Below are 24,688 nucleotides of genomic sequence, written 5' to 3' on the forward strand. Positions count from 1 at the left end.
CCACCTCAGTAATGAGGAGGACATGCGCTGAGTTATGAGCTCGAGTCATGAGGAGGACATGCACTGAGTTATGAGCTCGAGTTATGAGAAGGGATGCGCGGTATTGAATTGAGTTATGAGATGCGTGCAGGGCAAGCCAAACGAGTTATGAGAGTGGCGCAGCCCATGAGATATGAGACGAGAGGAGACGCGCTGTGTTGAGTTATGAGAAAAGCCCAGTTGAGTTCTCAGTTGAGCTTGAGTCAGATCCCCGAGGAGTTGGAGGGCAAGTTGCGCTGACTTCAGTTACGAGAGTGAAAGCGTGCAGTTGTATTAATCGCGCTGTGAAAGACAGCCGTGCCGGGCTACAGATGCGCATATTTTCCTGCCTGCCTGCTTTTGCTGAGATACGCGCCGCGAGGATTTTCCTCCCTGCCTGCCTTCGACGGGATACGTGAGGCGACCGCCATAGGGCCACGCCGGGTGAGCTGTTCCTGGACGACCGAAGCCGGCACGTTCAGCGCATGAACAATTCTTCCTTCATCCCCCCCCTGTGAGTGTGAGCGGGCCCATTGTCTGGGTAATAAGTTAAGACTGTATAAGACTGCCCTGTGTCTCTGCTTCTTCTACCAGTGTACATTGTAAATAATAATAATTAAACCTGTTATTCCTTTGATTCGACCGTTTCGTCTCTCCATCATTGACTTAGCATGGTACGAATTATATCGCTCTGATCGGGTTCCAATAGCAAGGTAACAGCACGGACCACGTGGTACGCCATCCACTCGGGTGTACTCCATTACGCGTGGTTTGTGCGAGACTCGATCCCAGCTTCCGTGGCAGCGTGGGTACTTAGGTACGTGCGAAAATTGTCCCGAAACCCTATCCCGCGTCTGACCGGAAGTGGCGACTCAGTCTCGCGGTTGCGAAGACCCAAGGAGAACACGGGGCTTAATCTCCCCTTGCTAAGGGAACGGGCTTCGCCAAAACCGCAACAATATCTGCACAAAAGGCACGTCAAATAATTTTGGGATCAGAGCCAACAGTCGTGGGACAGAATAATTTATTTCCAAATTAAAAAGATATCACAGGAGATATCACAGGAGTACAGAATTGTATACTTTGGTGAGTCTGGTATTTGCTTCATAGTTAAGGTGTCTGGCTTGAGATCTCATGGTTCCTGAGTTCAAGCCCCTGTCATGTTGTTGAATTAACACCAGGTAGGTTGACTCAGCCTGTCATCCTTGTGAGGGTTTTAATTTATTTAATTATTTGTAATTTTTTACCATATTGTTACAGACACGACTTTGATGTTATGGTGGGCCGAGCGGAATGGCCGCCGTGTCCGCACAAGTTACCCGATTATACTCGAACGTTGCCGAGTCGCGCTACGCTAAATCAATGAAGGAAAAGGACACAACGGCTGGGTTTAAATGACACGACACCAAGGGTACAGTTCTCAAGACCTCCGGAGGAGGATATAATATGGGTTATGCAGAACGTTTAGATTACAAGGACAAGAGGGACAGCATAGGAAGGTGGGCACTTCTGGGCTGCGGCGTGTACCTCTCCCAGCGGGTCTACCCACCTGCACACCTCCACCACTGCAGTTGCCTCCGAGCTTACCTGCTCCTTACCCTAACCTAACAGAGTGCTGGTTTTGCCAAAGCAGTTTATTGGTTCAGGTGACAACCCCAGACGGGCCGCCACTCCTATACACGTGAAATCAGGGCAGGAATTTGTATTTTGTTCCGGGTGCCGGAAATAGGTCAACTATAATTCGCAAAGAACACCGTGGGATCTTTAACATCCACCAACGAATGTCGGCAGATGGGATGCCCAATTTAACGTCCATCCGAGGGACGGTTTTAGAACTATTGTATACGTAATCACAGACATAAAACAAATGGTCTCACAAACCTAAAAATTAACGTATTATGTCTAAAATTTCAAGTAAATGTGCTCATAAATGAAATTGAGTTTTTGAAATGTGAGTTTTTTTCAATTTCAACTTATTTTTAGAGAAAATTGTGAGTTATTTGAAAAAAGTGCATGGGTGCCAATATTTTTGGCCACAGCTGTAATTCAACTGAAATAAAATAAAGATTTTAAAGGCCGTATAAAAAAATAATTGCGGACGTTTACCACCATTGACACAGAAGCTATTACAACACCCGATCTAACATGTTACATTATTTCTTCATGCATGTTATTTGTGTCCTTTATGATGTCCTTAGAAACAGTATGTTTCCTGTTTGAAATGATTTTCATTTTTGTTTGACTACCAAACAAGCAGACAGGGTAAAATAATCGCATCCGTTTCTGAAGGAAGTGGTTCAGTTCGGCATTTTTAACATGAAATAGGCAAAGCCGAGAACCGAACAAAACCCTCTAGAATTACCCTTTAGCACCCATCAGAATGATCCTTTAGAACCCTCTAGAATTACCCTTTAGCAACCATTAGAATTAGCCTTCAGAATTATCCTTTAGAACACTCTAGAATTGCACTTTCAAACACTTTAGAATTAAACATGGAAGGTTGGAAAGTTTCTTTTTCTTCATTTTTGATGGAACAACGTAGCCAAATGTTAAAACGGCTTCACTGCTTGAAATTTATCTCACTCCTCTGCGCATGCACGATCGGGACAAATTCCGAGAAAAAGTTCTGCTAAACTACAGGTTCAGTTCCGATTCATGTTCAAAATATAACATTCAATTGAAATTAGTTGTTCCTCGATCATAAACTGTCGTTTGTGGACAGACGGACGGACAGAAAGATGTGAACCGATTGTTTAACCCTGCTTTCACTTCATGTGTGTGGGTCCTTATTGCACACCTCAACTCTTTTGTTCCTCTTTTCTCCTGTTTGTATAACTGCTTTGTAAGGCTTCACGGTGGCAGTTTATTGCCATTTTGTGGCTTCCCCCATCCCTTCATATGATATTTTCTATCCCCATTAACCCTACATAATACCTAATCTCTTTCTTTGCCGATTACCATGTTTTCTCCCTTCCTCTCCTTTTTCTTCTCTTTTTCTATTCATTCATTCACTTGCTTGTTGCGTTCAAATGTGGCCACACTGCCCTCATTTTGTTGACTCTATCATTGTCACCTCACATTTTTATGATCCTCCATATTGTGTATAAAAATATTAAACATTTTCCCCTAAGAAAGCTTATACTTCTTCTTCGTGGAAGAAGTTGAGGGTTTTAGGATTTTTACAATTTGTGCAAGCAAAAACAATGGAAGTACAAGTTCATCATTGTCCCTGCCCCCACGTATTTGGCATCTCTGCCACAAGGAAGACCACAACAAAAGCGTCAAGGCAGATGATATTGACCTCCTGAGGTCACATCCGTGTCTGAAGAAAACCAAGCTTTCTTTGAACCGGTGAAATCTCCATTCAGAATCAGTTCTTTGTTGGGTTCATCATGCCAGACGTTTGTAACTTTTGAACAGACAGCAAGACTTGCTTTGTTTTCACCAAGGGCAATAAACCTTTCACATTTCCAATTTTCTGCTCTCTGCTGTCCACCTTCCTTTTGATTCCTTTGTATTTTTTTTACAGCTGCTCCCTTTCCACATGTTCCATTGATGGAGTATTTTTTCCATATACTGGGCAAATGCAATGTCTACCCCAGTTCATGCTTTTGAAACCTGCACTTCCATAAACTTTTGAAACTTATCACAACAATCAGTAAAGGCCTTAGCTTCAAAATGATTCCACACACAATTGCCATACCATCCAATGTGCCGCATGTAGAATCAAGTTTGACAGGTGGAATAGTCGAAGCCAAGCTTTAAGCTTTGCAATGGAATTAAACTCAAATCTACGTTGCTTGTGAGATGGCTTCTCGTCAGGGGTGGCCAAAGGCCAGGATCGGAGGAAGTAGGGTGTTAGTGGGTCGGCGAGGGAGTAGGGGGTATGGGGGGAGTTCGTGCTCAAGAAAAATATCAACATCAATATCATGCCCATGGAGCATCATGGACAATAATCCCACCAATAAATGCATGCCCAGGCATATATTTGATGCCATGATCCTCTTTGACGGTTTGAATAACGAGCTCTAAATCTGTCTATATGTATGTCCTCTGCAGCATTCTTTGCAAAATCTTCACTTTCATCAGCATGTCGTGTCCTCTATCATGTCCTTCAGCACAGACTGTGATGCAAGATCACCTTCCACAGATGTAATTATCCACTAAGTAGGATCAAGGATTGAAAAACAAGACACCATATTGCCAGGAAGCATCTATATCTAATCAAACACCTGGTTCTCAATCAAAATCCGAAGCAAGAATATCAGATTAGCGTTTCCACAGTCTGTAATGAACATATACGATATTAAGCAATACTCGTTTATAGATCTGACATAAAAATTTCAAAATAATTATAACCAGGGGACTCTTTTCTTCTTCACAGTCTCCTCTTACGCCACGCTTAAAGGCAAACCCAAATGCTCAGACTACGTTGACGCTAATCTGTCCCTTGATACCCGACAAAATAGATATGATGTCTTTTTCTGATTTACGATTTATAAAGTCGGTAATTTTGTGATTAAAAGTCCAAATAGTCTTCACGCTTAGCCGTGACGTCACTCTCAGAAGATGACCACCATATTCATACTATCTACGGGTTACATCGCTGTATGATTTAACTCAAACAGCAAATAGGTCGTAGGTAGTAGGTTGTAGACAGCAAAGGTAGTACTATCGTCCTGACTTAGGATTGTTAAAGTGGTGCCCGGAACCATCCTAAACTCTCGGTCCGTGTCAGGATTGCTGGTCTTACTTACTGTCTCGCTCAAACTACAGCTAACGGCCTAGCTTCAATCTCTCTTTCTCGCAAACAAACACCGCACACTTTTCATCACACACTTTTCTTTTTTATTTAAGGCCTGGCCTCGATGAGGGCTATGCAGTCCGTGCCTGGAGCCTTCAGCATAAAAAAAAAAAATGATCAATTATTTCTGTGGTTGCCTTTGATGGCTGATTTTTTTTCTTTGGAAGATTACAATTTTGACACAATTAAGATGCACTTTATCCATTTCATTTGACTAATTGCAGAAAATATAATTTATGGAATGTCTAAATCTTGCTCGTTTTAAAAAAGATTTTAAGGATATTTTGTCATTTCTCTGTTTGCATCAAGTTGTCCATCTTGAAATCCAAGAACACAATCCTCAGACAGAGTTTTTGATGGAAGAAATCGATTCCTTAGCTCCAGAAATGTCCGTATAACCAGTTATCTCACACTTGTAACTGGCATAGAAGCTGAGAAATTTAGGAAAATCGTTTTCCTATGGTGACCATCTTGATGTTAAAGATGGCTGCGACATAAGGAACATGCTTGGATGTAAACAGAGCCACCAAGGCACTCTGGCATAAACAAAACAATTTCTTGAAATAAAAAAAACTGTCAGGAACTAGAACGGCACTGGGTAGAGCGCATTCCTCCACCAGGCTGAACAGTTTACGGTTTGTATCCCATTGATAGGCCGGATCTGCATCTGGACCTGAACCAAAATCTAATTGGCTTATTCTTGTTACCTCCCCCAGTCATCCACATTTTTTTTGAGCTATCGTGCTTTATATAATTTTTGGCCCCTTCTCTGGTGAATGGTGAAGAAACACTTAAAAATTTGAGTAGCCGGATCCGGATCTTCACCAAAATCTAATCATTTTGTTGTTGTGACACTGCCAACCGCTCCACCAAGTCTCATCCAAATATGTCCATAACGTTTTGAGATATTTTGCTCACAGACAGACAGACAAACAGACAGACAAACACACAAATACAGACAGGGGTGCAAACATAACCTCCATCTACCTTTGGTGGTGGAGGTAATTACATTCAATAACACCTGGTGTTGGGCTAGCGGTCAGGGTACCAGCTTGGGATCCTAGGATCCTGGGTTCGAATCCCGGTCGATCGTTAGCGGTCAGGGTACCAGCTTGGGATCCTAGGATCCTGGGTTCGAATCCCGGTCGATCGCTGAATTAACGCCAGGGGGGTTGACTCAGCCTGTCATCCTTCCGAGGTCGGCTAATTGAGTACCAGTTCACTGGTAATTCCCTGTTTGTCGTAAAAGGCGACAAAAAGGGTTGGCGTCAGGAAGGGCATCCGGCCGTAAAACATTGCTTCAAAAAGGGGACCAAAAAACAACAACAACCACGGTCCCCGAAAAAGGCCAACCCCCGCTTTGCGGGGAAAAATGGCCTCTAAAGGTGGTTATATATAACACCTGTACAACGTATCTGAATACGTTTCCAAATTAAACTTTTAAATTTAGTGGATTTTGTCTTTTCTGTATATACTGTACATCAACCTGGGATGGTAACACTGCACATGATGATGTTGACAGTTTTTCTTTCAACTGAATTGTAAAGAATACATTATCTGCAACTGTTAAACCATCCGGCCACAAAATTGGTAGTTACAACCGACTTTCAGAACCATCTTTGGAAATGTATAGTTTGTGATTCATCACTTCAGCTCTGGATGTGAGAGGACTATTATCGGCAAGAAATTATTTTTGCTATCCTTCAGTCTCCAACTTGTTAATATTCCAAGACCTGATTAAGCCATTTGGCCAAGGGTTGTGAATGTAACGAGCGAATCAATGCAATTTACTGCTGTTAATTTTATATTTGCTTTGTTAAAAGGTCAACAAGCAACTTTAATTGGCAAATAAATAAAAAAACAAAAAGGTGCAATTCACCTGTAGTTAGTAAAAGGAATGAGGTTGGGGACCTCAAGAGAGCGAGCACTTGGGTTATTCTTCTGCTCATAACTTGTCTCCCAATCTTCCTCCGCACTCTCTCCAGTTTCTTTCTGAAAGAGAGAGGAAGGAGAGAGACAACAACAACACAACATGCATTTTAAAGGCCATTTTCCCTGCTAGAGCAGGGGTTAGCCAAGGAGAGAGACAAAGAGTAATAAAGAACAGTCAATCATATTCCAACATTCCTGGATCATTGACTGTCCAGTGGCGTTTAGTCAATGTGGCTTTCACAGAAATTATGGCTGTAAAGTTGTTCAAATTTCCCAAACCCCTAGGTTTATTTGCCATTTATCAAAATAACTGTTGAACGTGGCAGTGTTGTCGGTAATAGCGATGTAAATGATGGTGGTTTATGATGCTCAGACCAAATCCTTCATTATCTTCTGTAAATGGTACACTGTGTATCTCCACTTTTTTTACAAGCTCTCATGCTTGTGAAGGAACTGAGACACAAATCAGGCACACTTGCAGACAGATCAGTGAGACAACGCTACACGATCGGATTTCACAAAAACAAAGCCAATGAGATTGGGAGAAGTGACTTACCAGCGACATCTTTGTGACATCGCTTTTCTCTCCGCACTCAGTAAATCAACGCAAATTTTTCTTTATTCTATGCACAACTCTTATATTTAACCCTTTTCTGTACAATATGAAGTATTCTTGCCTTTTTGTATATTACCTGAATTGGCTTTTCATAAATAACTAGATCAGCACTCAATAGAGTGAATACCTCTGCGAGGCTGAACAGTTTATGTTTCATCACTTTCATCACTTCATTATTTCACAGCATGTATCCCACTGAAAGGCCGGATCTGGATTCGGACCTGAACCAAAATCGAATCGCTTGCTCTTGTCACAAAACCAACTCATCCACCAAGTTTTGTCATAACTCGTGTCCATAACATTTTAAAATATCATGTCATATAGAGGTTTTCGCCCAATCTCTCAATGGTGAAGAATCAATGAAAAGTTAAATAATTGTCGTATCCAAATCTATATTCAGATCTTCACCAAAATCGAATCAATTCAGCATTGTCACACACACAACCTGTCCAGCAAGTTTCGTCCAAATCCGTCCATAACTTTTTGAGATATCGTGCTATGTATCGGTTTTAGCCCTATCACTCAATGGTGAAGAATCACTTAAAAAATTATACTATCCGGATCCGGATCTGGAACTTCACCAAAATGTAATCATTTCGTCCTTGTCACATACACTACCCCTCCTCCAAATTTCGACCGAATCAATCCACAACTTTTTGAGATATCATGTTCACAAACAAACAGACAAACAGACAGGGATGAAAACATAACCTCCATCCACCTTCAGTGGCGGAGGTAAATATAAATTGCGCTCTAAGTCTCGAAGCTGGAATTTTTTCAAAATACTGGATTTCACTATTTTGCATCTGTAAAGGTGGCAACATCTTTTTCAGGAAGTCAGTAGAAATTTTGAAACCTTCGCAAACCTCAAACCAAAATTTATTTTGCCAAATTTGTTTAGCATTTTTGTAATCCTTGTACTAACAGAATCATATTCCAAAATAAATATTATCTGCAAATTAAAGAGTAAACTCTAATTTACTAATGAAGTCTGTCTTGCATAACGGCAAATACACATAAATCACACGATGATTCTCAACTTTTACAGATGTTAGAAAATAACCTCAGGAAGAGGATTCTATTTGAGGCACAACAAAGGTAAGAAAGATTCACAGCAGGAGAATCAGGAGACGAGACTCTCAGCACGAGAAACAGATGTCGAGACTCGCAGTACGTGAAACAAGGGATGACACTCTCAACACGAGAAAGAAGGGATGAGATTCTCAACATGAGGAATGTACGAAAAGACTCGCAGCACAAGAAACAGATGTCTAGACTCTCAGCATGAGAAACACAGGAGAAGATTCACAGCATGAAAGGGAAATGGGTGTGAACTCAAATTTGAATGCAATTCATATATCACTTAATACAACTTCCGATATATATATATATATATATATATATATATATATATATATTGTTGCGAATATGGAATTTGGCCTCCATATCCGCTTGTAAATATTCCCCTATTTTCTCCAATACTCCCCAACTTTCCCCAATCCCCCATTCCCTAGTCCCATTGCATGTAAATAACAATCAGTAGAGCCGACCTTCCCCTTATTCCCCCATTAAATGTCGTGCCCAGGTCCACCGCACCACACGTAGACAACTTTCGGACATCTTCCTAGTTATTCTTAATCTATGTCAGTTAAGGCCTCGTTTCCATTAATTATGACTCTTCGTTGCACCAGAATGTGATTATATGGCATCAGTAGTGAGTTTAGGACCTTTCCCATACCTCCTCCCATCTTCTTCCCCAAACAACAACAATAACAACAACTACAACAACAATTACAACAACAACAGAGGAGATGGCGGCGGAGCGGGGGAGGATGCGTCCTCACACCGGCTCGATTAGCTCCAGACCATGCGCTCCACGGGGTTACCCCGAAGGGGCTGGCTGTCAGCTCCTCGTCAAGGGCGGAGCCTGGTAAACCCCCCCGCACGCACCCAATGAGAAGCAACGTGCCGATTCCACGAGGCGGAGCTAACGAGCCGAGGGCGTGTCACTCCCCGCCGGATATACGCGGCCCCGCGCCGGATGTGACGTCAGATGCGCCTCAGCTTGGAGACTGGAGAGAGAAGCCACCGCCACCCCCAGCGCGACGATACCTCCCCGCATCTCTGGACCGGACCGAGTCGATTCTGCCTTGAGCCAGGAGTGCACCTTGAGCCATCGATACCCGCTGTCCTTTTCATCAACCCCCGTGTGAGTCAGCATTTTGTCCCGTGTGTCTGTCGTCTGTCCGGGGTTAATATAAGAGTGTGTCTAAGTGCCTGTCTTCCTGTAATATACCTCTAGCCCCTGTAATCTAACCTTTTCCGTACGAATATACTTGAGAATCGAAACGTTGGTGTCGTATTGTGTGATTGTAATCCAGCCGGGTGTCTTCTTTTTCTTATTGAGCCAGCATAGCGCGGCTAGTCAACGTTCGGGCACAATCGGGTAACTTGTACGGATACGGCGGCCATCCCGCTCGGCCCACCATACCATCAAAGTCGTATCTGTAACAATTGGTGTCAGGAGTGGGATTCGAGGCCCGACCAAATTTTGAAAAAAAAAACGAATAGAGGAAAAAAAAAAAATTTGGTCAAAATTTGGAGCGGCCGAAATTTGTATTTGTTTTACGAAACTCGAATTTTGCAAGTCGCGCTATGGCGGATCAAGACGGCTGGGGTCCGGTAGGGGAGAGTGAAGCAGGGTCGGTCCAGGACCAAATTGAGGGACATGAGGGACAGGAGGAGAGCGAAGCAGTGAGGGCGGCAGGGTCGCAAAATAGCGTTGTCACGCACGAGGTGGCCACGGCGTCCACGCCCGCGGCAGCGCCCCTGGTGGATTCGAACCTTTTCCTCCTGCAAATGAGGGCCCTTATGGAACAAATGGTGGGAATGAGGGCTGATAGTGGGCGAATGGAGGGCCAAATGGGGGTAATGGGAAACCAAATGGGGGTAATGAGGGACGAAGCGAGGGCTCAGAGTGAGCAAATGGGGGTAATGAGGGACGAAGCGAGGGGTACCAGTGAGGTGTTAGACAATAATTTTGAGGAGTTAGACAAGAAATTTGGGAAGTTAGACAATAATTTTGAGGGGTTAGACAACGGGATAAAAGAAGTGAAAAATGGGTTAATGGGGGTAGAAAACAGAATGGCCGCTCAAGAGAATCAGATAGAGGGAGTGAAACATGGGTTAACGGGGGTAGAAAACAGAATGGCCGCTCAAGAGAATCAAATGGAAGGGATGCAAAAAGGGTTAGAGGGGTTGGAAAACACCATGGAAGGCAAATTGAGGGACATGAGGGACCAAGCGGAAAGGGAAGTTAACCAAATGGGGCAGCAGATAGAGGGGGTCAGAATGGGGGTAGAAGCCAAACTGGATGCTCACAGGGAGGAAATGGAGCAGATGAGGGTGGCATCTGGGCAGGAGATGCAAGTGATGGGAGAGGAGATCAGAAGAGGAGTGAGTGAGGAGGTCGGAGGAGTGCGCGAGGAGGTGAGGCACTGTAAGGAGCGCATGGAGAAAGAGGTGAGAAAGGGGACTGTAAAATTGCAAGGTGGTATAGAGGAGTTGACGCTGGGAGTAGAACAACTGACAGTGGGACAAAAGGAGTTGGGGGACCAGGTAAAGAAGAACACAGCGGTAATAGAGGGTTTAAAATCGACACAGAAAGAGATGAAAAAGGATGTAGGGGTAATTAAAAAAGAGTGCCAGACGGTACATGAGGACCTGACGAGGAAAATGGACAAGGTGGTAGAGGTAATGGAGGTTAAAGAGCGGGAGGTGCGGGAGCACATAGAAAAAAATAAAGTGGAGTTAGAGGAAGAACTTAAAGGGGCGCACGAAGAGATGAAGGAGATGAAGCAAAAATTAGAAGAAGTGGAAGAAGGGGTGAGCGAAATTAAAAAGCGACGGAGAGAGGATAAGAAAGAGATAAAAGAGGAGGTAAAAGAATTGGTCCAGAGTCTGTGTTCGGATCGTGATGATGTGCTCATTAACCGGATGAGGGATTCGCAGGTGATGGAGGAGAAGCGAAGAGAAAGAGGACCCGGTGTAAGTGGTGACCAATATGGTCGTGCGTATGATGCGCCAGGTGATTTAATAAGCTTGGGGGTCGAGATAGACCCGGATGTTCGTGAGAGGCCAAGAGTGAGGTGTATGGCTGGTCCGGAGGGTATGGAACGAGAGGTGCGAGGTGTGGGTGAGCAAGGTTGTGGTGGTGGTGGTATGGAATGGGTAGCGGGTTGCGGAGGTGTGACCCAGGCATCAACACCAACAGGGGTAGTTGTTGGAGGGACCGGGGAGGCACGAGAGCCCCTTGGGGGTAGTGTACTGTGGGGGCCCGGCCGGTTCGGCCCCGCGCTGACCCCGCAAGGGGCGACGCACGGGGTCCGGCAGGCGGGCAACGACTCACATATGAGGTGGTCCCACAAGGTCCCACTCGCGCCGTATGACGGCAAGAGTGATCTACGCGCGTACCTGGCGCAGTTCGACTGTGTGTGTAAGGGCAACGGTTGGGGTGAGGACGAAGGTGGAGTACACCTGGTGGCCGCATTGCGCGGCGCGGCGGCGGAGGTGCTGACGGCATTACCAGCGGGTGCTCTCACCCTGCCAGCCCTCCGCGACGCCCTAATTAATCGATTTGGAATAGAACAGCAGAGCGAGCTTGTTAAAGCTCAGCTCGCGCTGCGAAAGCGCAAGCCCCAGGAAGCCATCGGGGAACTTGCCCACGACATTCGCCGCGCAGTGGGGATCGCACATGCTAGCATGGCAGCGGATTCCCGGGAAAGCCTGGCGCTGGACCATTTTATCCAGGCCCTCCCGGATATTGAGCTCCGGCAACAGCTCGCCATGTGGCGCCCGCAGACTCTGAGCCAGGCGGCTGACGCTGCGGCCCGTTGGGAAGCAGCGAGGCCCCTGGCCCGGGGGGGCGAGCGTCTCGCAATGGCGGTCCGCCAGATGGGACCCCCGATGGAGGGCGGACCCCTTAGGGGGCCCGCCCCCGACGTGGGTCCTGACCTGGCGGGCATGGTCCGGAGGCTGGTGGACCAGCGCCTGGCGGGACCTGGACCATGGCAGGCGGCCCCGGAGGTGGCCCGCGGTGGACCACGAGCGGGTAATCCAATTCGGACCTACAGGGGGGGGAATTTGGAATTCCGGAGGCAAGCACCTTATCAGGTGAGGTGCTATACCTGCAACCGCCTGGGTCACCTGGCGCGGCACTGTCGAAACGCGCGCCGGGATGATCCCCGGCAGTTGAGGTCCTCAACTCCGCCCAGGGGGGAGCGGGTTAGCCGACCCCAGACACCCCCCCGCCAGACCCCGGGAAACTAGAAGGTGTCGGGCACGTAGGGCGGTGTTCGGCAGCAGAGGATGGAGGAGAGCCCTCATTGACGCGACAGGTCATTTATTGTGGCCAAATTGGAACCGGTAGCCTGACAATTAGATGCAAAATTGCCGGCGTGGGGGTAGACGCCGTAGTGGACACAGGAGCTAGCGCCACGATCATCAGCCCTGTGGTCCTTGATTCGAGCGCAGGTGGCTGGGATAAGATCCAGCGCCTGCAAAATTATAGTTTGCAGCTTGCTACCGGGGTAACGGCCCCGATCATAGGGCGTGGTTCTGTGACCCTCAAGTTAGGGTCGGTAAGGAGGGAGATAGATGTTTGGGTGGCGGAGGTGTGCGACCCATGTTTAATAGGGTTGGACCTGTTGACTGCCAGCGGTTGTAAAATCGACTTGTGCCGGGGGATCCTGCAGGTGGGAGTAGAAGAGCTGCCGTTAGGGGGAGTGAGCACGGCCGAGAGAGCGGAGCTGGAGGCTTCCGAGGCCGTGACCATCCCCCCAAGGGCCGAGGCGATAGTGCCGGCCCGGTGGGCAGCTCGCCCAACATGGCAGGAGTCCTGCGGCCTGGTCGAACCGGTGGCAGCGCAGTCCATACCGGGTTTAATCGTGGGCCGCACCCTTGTAAAAACGGACGGACCGGTAGTGGCCGTCCGAGTAGTAAATGTGAGTACAGAACCACGCACTATAGTAAGGGGCACGAGGGTAGCTGGCTGCACCCCAGTTGAGGAAGTCGCGACAGTGAGGGGCGAGAACGTCCAGCCGAGCCGACCCCGGGGGGAGCCTTCAATAACAAGTAGGAATTGGCCCGATCCCATTTGCGAGATGGTAAATCGTAGTAGCGTAGAGTTGGGAGGTACCCAGAGGGAGGCCTTACACAAACTGGTTGGGTCCCATTTGGACCTCTTCTCCCTGTCCACCGAGGATATTGGACGTACGGGCCTGGTGAAACATCAGATCCACACCGGTGAGGCCCGGCCTATTCGTCAGGCCGCCCGACGGCTCCCTTGGAGCAAGAGGGCGGAAGCTGACGAGCAGGTTGCAAAAATGCTCGACGCAGGTGTGATCGAGCCCTCGGGAAGTCCTTGGATGTCACCTGTTGTGCTGGTCAAAAAGAAGGATGGGACCACGCGGTTCTGCGTGGACTATCGCCAGCTAAACAACGTGACACTCAAGGACTCATATCCCCTGCCAAGGATTGATGACACCCTCGATGCCGTTGCGGGCTCAAATTGGTTCACAACTTTGGACCTCAAGAGTGGGTATTGGCAGGTGGAGATGGATAGGGCAGGGAAGGAGAAAACGGCATTTTCCACAGGTAAGGGACTGTATCAGTTTACTGTGATGCCGTTTGGTTTGTGTAACGCCCCCGCCACCTTTGAGAGATTGATGGAGCATGTACTAGGCGGCATGCCATGGCAATCATGCCTGGTGTACCTGGATGACGTCCTGGTACATGCCCAAACGTTCCCCCAGGCACTAGCTAATTTGGACCAGGTGTTCGGGTGCCTCAGACAGGCAGGGTTGAAGCTGAACCCGAGTAAGTGCACTTTGTTTGCAAGAGAGGTGGCCTATCTAGGTCACGTGATTGGCCGCGAGGGGGTAAAAACAGACCCAGACAAAATTAAAGCGGTAGAGGAGTGGCCCGCACCACGTACCATCAAAGAGGTGCGGGGATTTTTGGGACTCTGCTCCTACTACCGGCGCTTTGTGGCGAAATTTGCGGAGTTGGCCCGTCCCCTCCACCGGCTTACGGAGAAGGGGACGCGATTTAATTGGACACGGGAGTGCCACGAGGCCTTCCAAAAATTGAAGGGGTGTCTAACATCCGCACCCCTTCTAGCTTACCCCACTAGTGACGGGACATTTACCCTGGACACGGATGCGAGCCAGGAAGGATTGGGCGCAGTTTTGTCTCAGACACAGGAGGGCGTGGAGAGAGTGATTGGTTATTATAGTCGGGCCTTAAGTAGGCCCGAGAGAAATTATTGCGTCACTCGCAAAGAGTTATTGGCTATGCTGGCTGCCATGAACCATTTCCACCCGTACTTGTACGGGCGGAAATTTTTGGTTAGAACTGACCATTCCTCCTTGCAATGGCTCCTTCGGTTCAAGGAACCGGAGGGCCAAATTGCAAGGTGGTTGGAAAAGTTGCAGCAGTACGATTTTGATGTGGCCCATAGGGCCGGGAAGGCCCATGGTAATGCGGACGCACTCTCTCGGCGTCCTTGTCTGGGGGAAAACTGTAAATTTTGTGCGAGACACGAGGAGAGGGAGCAATTGGGCGATTCCGCCCCGATTCTCGTCGTCCGGGCAACCCGGGTGAGAGGGCCAATTTTGCCACTAACCGCGGACGAGGAATTTGGAGAGTTGGCTTGGAGCACGGCCCAGCAGGAGGATCCTGTTCTGGGGCCGGTGTTCCAATGGGTCAAATTGGGGCAAAGACCAAAGGGGGAAGAGGTCACCCCCCTCGGGGCGCAGACAAAGGCATATTGGGCTCAGTGGCAGACCCTGGAATTGAAAGGCAACATCTTGTATCGCAAGTGGGTGGAGGTTCCCTCTGATCGAACTTCCTGGCTGGTGATAGTCCCTGACAAATTCAAGAACGTCATATTGCAACAGGTGCATGGTACCCGCTCCGGCGGCCATTTGGGCAGGACAAAGACAATATCTCGGGTCCGCCGGAGGTTCTATTGGGTGAATATGGGGCGCGACATACAGGACTGGTGTCGGAGATGCGACGCCTGTTCTGCCAAAAAGGGACCAGCACGGAGGATGAGGGCCCCCCTTCAATTACATCAGGTGGGGGCCCCCCTTGAGCGGGTGGCTATGGATATTCTAGGACCGCTGCCCCGCACCCGCCAAGGTAATAAGTATATCCTCGTTGTAATGGACTATTTCACCAAGTGGCCGGAGGCCTACGCCCTCCCCAACCAAGAAGCAGGGGTGGTAGCGCAGGCCTTCGTGGAAGGATTTGTGTGCCGGCATGGGATTCCACAGGAGTTGCACACCGACCAGGGACGAAATTTTGAGAGCAAATTGCTAAAAGATGTGTGCAGTCTCCTGTCAATTCGGAAAACCAGAACAACGCCTTTAAGACCTCAATCTGACGGGATGGTGGAAAGATTCAATCGAACTCTAATCCAACAACTGGCACTGTTCACCACCACCCGTCAGGATGACTGGGACGAACATCTCCCTTACTTGCTCATGGCCTACCGAACCAGCCAGCACGGGGCCACCGCATGCAGTCCAGCGTTGCTTATGTATGGGCGGGAGTTACGGGCTCCCGCCGACTTGCTATGCGGTCCCGTGCCAGACACAGTGGTTAACCCGCCGAGGGAGGGGTACGCACGTCACCTAGAGGAAGGCATGGAGCTAGTCCATGCCTTCGCCCGCCGCCAACTCCATCTGGCGGGGGAAAAGATGAAGCGCAGGTACGACGACCGGAGCCAGGGGAGTCAATACGCTCCGGGGATGAAGATTTGGTTCTTTAATCCCCGGAGGCGGAAGGGAAGGTGCCCAAAACTCACCTCCCCCTGGCAAGGCCCAGGAGTCGTCCTGTCGCAAATCTGTGACGTGGTCTTTAAGATCAAAATGGGGCCACGAGCCCTCCCTCGGATCGTCCACGCCGACCGGATAAGACCTTACACCGGCGAGCAGGCGCCCCCGTGGATCGCCTCGGCTTTAGATGCCGAGGCGGGACCCAGTACCTCTGAATAAGGGGGGCTTATTAGTGCCAGAGGACTGGGGGATTGAGGAGCGATAGGCCCGATGGGGTGGGATGGCAAATCTGCCACCCTTCCCATGCGGGGGGCAAAGGAGCACTAGATTATGGGGTGTATGGCAGTGAAAACTAGCCCGGGTGGGTTAGGATATGGTGTGTAGGGATCTAGCGAAGATTGACATTAGGTAACGTTAAGATTAGTTAGTGACTGATACCTGTAGTGGGGACGCAGGTAGATTAGTGTGGATTATAATGACGAGGGAGCGCAATAGTTAAAGGGACGACTGGGAAGCGCAAGTTTCAGAAGGGAGTAGTTAGCTGAGATGATGCCGTGTGTGTGAGAATTGAACAGGTGTGATTGCACAGGTGTGCAACTGGACAGGTGTGTGGAGCAGTGTATGAGTAGTGAGTGTGTGGATCAGCGCGAATGCGCTTGGGGAGAGAAGGGTGCAGGTGGCACCAGGTGTGAGAGCACAGGTGTGCAGGTACAGGTGTGTGGAGAGAGTTGGAGTGAGTGGTACGGAGTGGTGTGCATGGTGCGAAGGTGTGGATGGGGGAAGAGTGGACCCCTTTCACGAGCACCCGGGGCGGGTAGTGTAAGTGTTAGGTAGAGGGTGCAGGTAAATTGTGGTTGAATATTGGCATTTGTGGTGCGGTTGCAGAATGGTGTTGTGAATGGGTGCATTAGTGTTGTGGAAATGGCTGGGCGTGTAGCCTGTTAGTGTGTGTAGTTGGTTGGGCACTCCACCACTGTGAGGATGTCGGCCAGGTGAGGCCGCAGGTGGGCTCTGGGAGCCGGTAGAGTTGTGGATGGGGCCCGAGGATCCGGAGGATGGACCCGGGTAGCCCAGTGCCAGAGAGGGCACCGAGTGGGGAGAGTGCCAGAGGGCCTTCCCCAGGTAGTTAGGTTAGGGCAAGGAGCAGGTAAGCTCGGAGGCAACTGCAGTGGTGGAGGTGTGCAGGTGGGTAGACCCACTGGGAGAGGTACACGCCGCAGCCCAGAAATTGTGCGAGGGCACCGGGAGATGAATCGGGGGAGTGAGACCCCAAATTGAAGAGCACCACAGTTTGGCCAATGGGAATTGGTTTTTAGAACCCATAGTGTAAGAGGGCCAATGGTTTGGCCGGAGAGAGACCCCGGGTAGTGTAAAGTTGTTAAAGTCATTTAGGAGATAGTTAGGATTGATGAACCTGTCGCACCATACGCAGCCACTTGCCTGTGGTGATGATGATGACTCCACACCTGTGTTTTCTTTGTTTTGTGCAGGAAATGAAATTGCTGTGGATTTGTGAGACGCATCACGACGTGGATGAGACATTGGGGTGATTCCATCTCTCCCTCCCTAGGAGGGACTGATGATGAATTGGTGATGGCAAATTTTGATGTGCAGTTGGAGATGGCAAATTTTGATGAGAGTTGAAAATGGCAAATTTGATTGGTTAGGAGGGAGAGAAGACGAATTTGGTTTATGGGAGGAACGGGGAAGACAGTAGGGATGTTTGTCGATTTGTAAAGTAGATGTTTATGGGTAGTGTTGTGTTTTGTGGATACAGTAAGGGGTAAGGGAGGGGCCATGTAGGTTACCTGGTGGGGGGGGGGGCGTACGATAGGAACGTACCTGTCTCACCTGGTTCCCATGTGCCCCCAGTGTGCATTACCTTATATTGCGTGCACTTTTGCGCCCTTACCACCTTACTCACTTGTTTCTTCTTTTGTCTCCCACCTCCGAGGATCTGGCTTTGGGGTAGAGAGAGAGGAGAGAGAGGTGCTGGCTACGCAGTTGTGGGCCTGCACTTTCGCTGTTGGCTGCCTGGATCGATACACCATATGGACCGCAATGTTTGTGGCCACCCACAATGGACCGCAGCTCTTTTGCGGCCAAGCACCACCCGTGGAAGGACCTATGGGTCAACGTGGCACCTATGCCATAAAGGTGAACCACTGTTAATTAACACCAAGTGCACCACAAGAAGAGCAAGAGACACCTGCAGGGTTAGGGGTTGTCGAATTTATTTTTATTCCAATGAACAATGGTGACTGCACCGATTGGTGGTGGGGTGGTGCTGTTGATGCTCGGAAAGGGTGCTCTGCACGTTATTAAAGGCCGTCGGCCACAGAGCACTCGTGGGTTGGTGTATCGATGTTGGCAAGCGCGCTCTCTCTCTATGCATAACATCTGCATGTGTTCCTCCAAAAACAGGTCCTGGATCGTAGTGTAAATAGCAGCGTAGTCTTGTAAATAATGCTCCCTACCGGCTGTATGTTTAGTTTGAGAATTCTTTCCGGATTCGGTTATCCTGTGGGTGTGTTTCTGTGAGGAGAAGGGTGCAACGTCGCAGGGGGACATATTTACTCATTTGTGAATATCTGTAAAACTGTCGCACTCAGGGTAGAGTTAATAGTAGAGGGAACTACATTGCGTGCCACACTAAAGTAGGTAAAAATTTATCGGGTCGGGACGCCCCGAGGGTAGAGAAGGGTGCAATGTTGCGAATATGGAATTTGGCCTCCATATCCGCTTGTAAATATTCCCCTATTTTCTCCAATACTCCCCAACTTTCCCCAATCCCCCATTCCCTAGTCCCATTGCATGTAAATAACAATCAGTAGAGCCGACCTTCCCCTTATTCCCCCATTAAATGTCGTGCCCAGGTCCACCGCACCACACGTAGACAACTTTCGGACATCTTCCTAGTTATTCTTAATCTATGTCAGTTAAGGCCTCGTTTCCATTAATTATGACTCTTCGTTGCACCAGAATGTGATTATATGGCATCAGTAGTGAGTTTAGGACCTTTCCCATACCTCCTCCCATCTTCTTCCCCAAACAACAACAATAACAACAACTACAACAACAATTACAACAACAACAGAGGAGATGGCGGCGGAGCGGGGGAGGATGCGTCCTCACACCGGCTCGATTAGCTCCAGACCATGCGCTCCACGGGGTTACCCCGAAGGGGCTGGCTGTCAGCTCCTCGTCAAGGGCGGAGCCTGGTAAACCCCCCCGCACGCACCCAATGAGAAGCAACGTGCCGATTCCACGAGGCGGAGCTAACGAGCCGAGGGCGTGTCACTCCCCGCCGGATATACGCGGCCCCGCGCCGGATGTGACGTCAGATGCGCCTCAGCTTGGAGACTGGAGAGAGAAGCCACCGCCACCCCCAGCGCGACGATACCTCCCCGCATCTCTGGACCGGACCGAGTCGATTCTGCCTTGAGCCAGGAGTGCACCTTGAGCCATCGATACCCGCTGTCCTTTTCATCAACCCCCGTGTGAGTCAGCATTTTGTCCCGTGTGTCTGTCGTCTGTCCGGGGTTAATATAAGAGTGTGTCTAAGTGCCTGTCTTCCTGTAATATACCTCTAGCCCCTGTAATCTAACCTTTTCCGTACGAATATACTTGAGAATCGAAACGTTGGTGTCGTATTGTGTGATTGTAATCCAGCCGGGTGTCTTCTTTTTCTTATTGAGCCAGCATAGCGCGGCTAGTCAACGTTCGGGCACAATCGGGTAACTTGTACGGATACGGCGGCCATCCCGCTCGGCCCACCATACCATCAAAGTCGTATCTGTAACATCGGCCCACCATATCTGTAAAGTCGTATAGTGCATAAAATTATACTATCCGGATCCGGATCTGGAACTTCACCAAAATGTAATCATTTCGTCCTTGTCACATACACTACCCCTCCTCCAAATTTCGACCGAATCAATCCACAACTTTTTGAGATATCATGTTCACAAACAAACAGACAAACAGACAGGGATGAAAACATAACCTCCATCCACCTTCAGTGGCAGAGGTAAATATAAATTGCGCTCTAAGTCTCGAAGCTGGAAGTTTTTCAAAATACTGGATTTCACTATTTTGCATCTGTAAAGGTGGCAACATCTTTTTCAGGAAGTCAGTAGAAATTTTGAAACCTTCGCAAACCTCAAACCAAAATTTATTTTGCCAAATTTGTTTAGCATTTTTGTAATCCTTGTACTAACAGAATCATATTCCAAAATAAATATTATCTGCAAATTAAAGAGTAAACTCTAATTTACTAATGAAGTCTGTCTTGCATAACGGCAAATACACATAAATCACACGATGATTCTCAACTTTTACAGATGTTAGAAAATAACCTCAGGAAGAGGATTCTATTTGAGGCACAACAAAGGTAAGAAAGATTCACAGCAGGAGAATCAGGAGACGAGACTCTCAGCACGAGAAACAGATGTCGAGACTCGCAGTACGTGAAACAAGGGATGACACTCTCAACACGAGAAAGAAGGGATGAGATTCTCAACATGAGGAATGTACGAAAAGACTCGCAGCACAAGAAACAGATGTCTAGACTCTCAGCATGAGAAACACAGGAGAAGATTCACAGCATGAAAGGGAAATGGGTGTGAACTCAAATTTGAATGCAATTCATATATCACTTAATACAACTTCCGATATATATATATATATATATATATATATATATATATATATATATATATATATATATATATATATATATATGTATATGTATATATATATATATATATATATATATATATATATATATATATATATATATATATATATATATATATATATATATAGATATATATATATATATATATAAAGTCTCGTAAGGTAATCTGAAAATATTCCATTGACGTTGAATTATTAAATTCACATTTCTTTATGAACATTCTCACCTGAGCCTCTACTACCCACTTAAGGATTGATGTTTTCCCATCAAAACCTGCACGGAACTGCAGGAGGACCGAACGAGCAGCAATATTGGATACAATGAGGTTCGATGGTGCACCAGGTAGTTCTGCATGACATGGACACAGAATATAATGACGATCGAAAAATGCATACTTGTTTCGACAATTCTACTTATTTACTACATTTCACAGTGTGGTTGAGGAGGAATGGGGAGCAGGGAAACAGTGGGGCAAGCACATCATAATGGTTAGATACCTATACTAGGAAGAGTACCGTTATGTGGCGGGAAAAGTTTCAGTTAATCTATAAATTTAAATAATATTTAATGGTCTTTAAAAAATGATTGTTGTGTTGACCTCTTGGTTTCACTCAGAAACAAAACTCTGAGCTACTTATAGCACCCACAACTAAATGGTGGTGCAACATGGGGCTGTGGAGGTTGGATTTGTCTAAAAAGTGGGCAAAATATCGTGGTTGCGAAACAACATTTGGCATCATCATTTCAAAAGTGAACATTGAGCTTTTCAAACACAGTGCAGGAAATGACCGCCATAAATGGGAGACAGACAAACGCACGGACAGACATCAACCACAATATATAATGGATGAACGTCTTTCCAAGGAACTTCAACACAGAAAGAGACAATTCGCCCCATCAAGCCTGTGCAATGGTTGCCAACCCATGACAGGTTTTTTTGTATACAATATCAAGGCTCATGGAAGAGCTAAAACACAAAACGGAACAGGATGCAACAGGACAAAATAAACAGTAGTGAGAGGATGGGAGGGGGTGGGGGGGGGACCAACATTGGAGGTGAAGGACAAAATAGAGGGAGAATTGGACAGACAATAAGGTAGGTATGGAGGAATGGGGTGCACAGGATGGATGCAGAAGGAAAAAAATTCCCCACCCAAATCCTCTCTATCCCTCCTCTTTCTCCTATCCCTTCCCTCCCCTCCCCTCTCCTATTTCATCACACCCTCCCCCACTCTCTCTCTTCCCCACTCCCCTGTCTCTCCCCCACTCCCTCTCCCACTCACCTCTCCCCCACTCGATCCCCATCTCCCTCCCCCACTCTCTCTCCCTCCTATCCTCTCCCCTCGCTTCCATCCTCTCTCCATCACCCCTCCCTCTCCCTCCCATCTCCTTTCCTCCCCTCTCTATATGTCTGTGCTCTATCCCTTTTAAATGTTGAGCGTCAATCAAGAAGCAACATGTTATATTTTAATGTGTTTGATATAATGAATGCCCTGCCGGGGTTTGAAATGCCAACTTCTTCGACTCAGAGCGGATACTCTAAACTCTTAACCAATGATGTCATCGAGTTCACGGAGTATTAAGTTTAGGTTTATTTTGGACCTCTTTGAAGTCTACTAATAAATATTATATTATGTCACAATGTTAAATGGCCGTTCAATATATTTAATTGAATGATCGCTTTGCACTTAAACTTTTGTTGAAAGACTTTCCGTACTGGTATAGGGGACTGCTTTAACAACACCAGTGTGGTTTGTTCAACTTTATGATCATCATATCTGAACGCACCGTTAAACAAACCAATTCCACGTTGTATTTATACTTTCAAAACGCATCTCGTTTGGTATCATGTGCTTCTTCTGGTTGATTGTTGAGCTTTGCCTACTTTGCCTAAGTAATAGATAATGATCCTTGAGTTACGTCACCACTTACAACCTCACAGCCAGAAATTCTCCAACTCACAGCCAGAAATTCTCCAACTCACAGCCAGAAATTCTCCAACTCACAGCCAGAAATTCTCCAACTTAACAGAGTTCTCCCAGAAATTCAACAAAATTATCTTTGCTTCCTATCACTCAGACAGTTTTCAGTCCAGTTAGTCATTTTACCAACACTTTCACTTACTCACCGCAGGCAGGTTGGTGGTCTTTCTGTCTTCTACCGACTCCTCTCCGGCCTTGCTCCCCCAGCTCTCTCTATGCTCTGTCCCCCCAATATTCCTACAGGTCGCACAAGATCTGCCTGCAACCCTCTTATGATTAAACTGCCAAAATCTAGGCTCTCTGCTCACCTTCACTCTTTCATTCCCCTTTTCTCCCGCCTCTGGAACAAACTCCCCCACTCCCTTCAATCCCACTCCTCCCTCCAGGTCTTTAAAACAGCTGCTCACCACCATCTCTTATCTTCCCCCATCCAAAACCTTGATCTTTTCTACCCCCGCTAATTCACACCAGATACACTTTTTTTGAAATTCCAACTTCTTTCCTGGAAGTTCTTGCAGTGTTCATGTGTTTTATACCTCTCCCAACCCCCCCCCCCCTCCCCCCCACAAGCCCTCTCCATCCCACATTTCTCCCGATGTCCCTGCTCTCAAATGTTGTGTTTGTGTCCTTCCCCGTCTCTCCCCATCTTGTCTACCACTCCCCTTATTTTTGTGTTTTATGTGTCGGTTTGACTTTTTGTGTGATTAATGTTAGCTCTTTTACGAGCCTCGATCTTGTATACAAAAACAAACAAAAAAAAGGTTTTTTAATCATCTGCCTTACTTAATTACTAGTTTTACTGAATAACCACGAGATGTCTGAATCTCACGAGATTGTGAATGAGAAGTGTTGTTTATTTACTTTTAAGATTATTATTAACAAACGAGAATAGCAATGTTGTTAACAATGGGAGGAAAGAGGGAGGAGATTGTGAATTTAATGTTCTGTCATTATTTACTTTTAACATTGTTCTTAACCAATGGGAAGAGGAACAACGTCGGAACAATGCGGGCATGTTTTAATCGTTCAGGTATTCACTTTCGTGCTCCTATTGTTTTAGACTATCATTTGTGCCGAACTAAATTCACATGTTTAATGCTGATATGAAGAGGATGTGATGCACCCCTTTTGAATTGAATTGTCAGTGGAAGAAATTTTTCTATGTTTGACGTGGACAATATAAAATAGGGGCAATACCCCTGGGCGCTCACCTGGTAGAATAAAGCAGTATACTACACTGAGTAAAGGTATTTTAAACCGTATCATGGTATTTTTAACCAATTTCAATGGTTGCTAGAAGACAGGGAAGCATGTCTGTAGGACCCCGCTATTTGCGGTTCTGCTATTCGTGGGTTCCGCGTTTTCTCTATTCACAGTGGTTGGTTTGCAAGTTGTTGGCCACTAGGACCAGGTTTGTGTGATTGGTTTGCAAGGACCTGGTCATCAGGGCACAGTGGTTGGTTTGCAAAAAGTTGGGCACTAGGACCGGGTTTGTGTGGTTGGTTCACAAGGAGCTGGTCATCAGGGCACAGTGGTTGGTTTGCAAAAAGTTGGCCACGAGGACCAGGTTTGTGCGATTGGTTTGCAAGGAGCTGGTCATCAGGGCACAGTGGTTGGTTTGCAAAAAGTTGGGCACTAGGACCGGGTTTGTGTGGTTGGTTTGCAAGGACCTGGTCATCATGGCACAGTGGTTGGTTTGCAAAAAGTTGGGCACTAGGACCGGGTTTGTGTGGTTGGTTCACAAGGAGCTGGTCATCAGGGCACAGTGGTTGGTTTGCAAAAAGTTGGCCACGAGGA

The 24,688-nt window shown here is 47.3% G+C and overlaps 1 protein-coding gene across 1 annotated transcript in view; it reads right to left on the minus strand.

Annotated features, from left to right (window-relative positions):
* Positions 1-24,688, minus strand: part of SDK2 (sidekick cell adhesion molecule 2) — a 990,523-nt gene that overhangs the window by 235,449 nt on the left and 730,386 nt on the right. The window contains exons 22-23 of the mRNA XM_068126284.2: positions 21,136-21,257; positions 6,702-6,814 (exon numbers count right to left, since the gene is read on the minus strand). Coding sequence (XP_067982385.2) covers positions 6,702-6,814; positions 21,136-21,257 — 235 coding nt within the window. The remainder of the gene's footprint in view (positions 1-6,701; positions 6,815-21,135; positions 21,258-24,688) is intronic.

Source organism: Myxine glutinosa, chromosome 10, assembly GCF_964187855.1.
Source record: "Myxine glutinosa chromosome 10, kmMyxGlut1.1, whole genome shotgun sequence".
Taxonomy (NCBI): Eukaryota; Metazoa; Chordata; class Myxini; order Myxiniformes; family Myxinidae; genus Myxine; species Myxine glutinosa.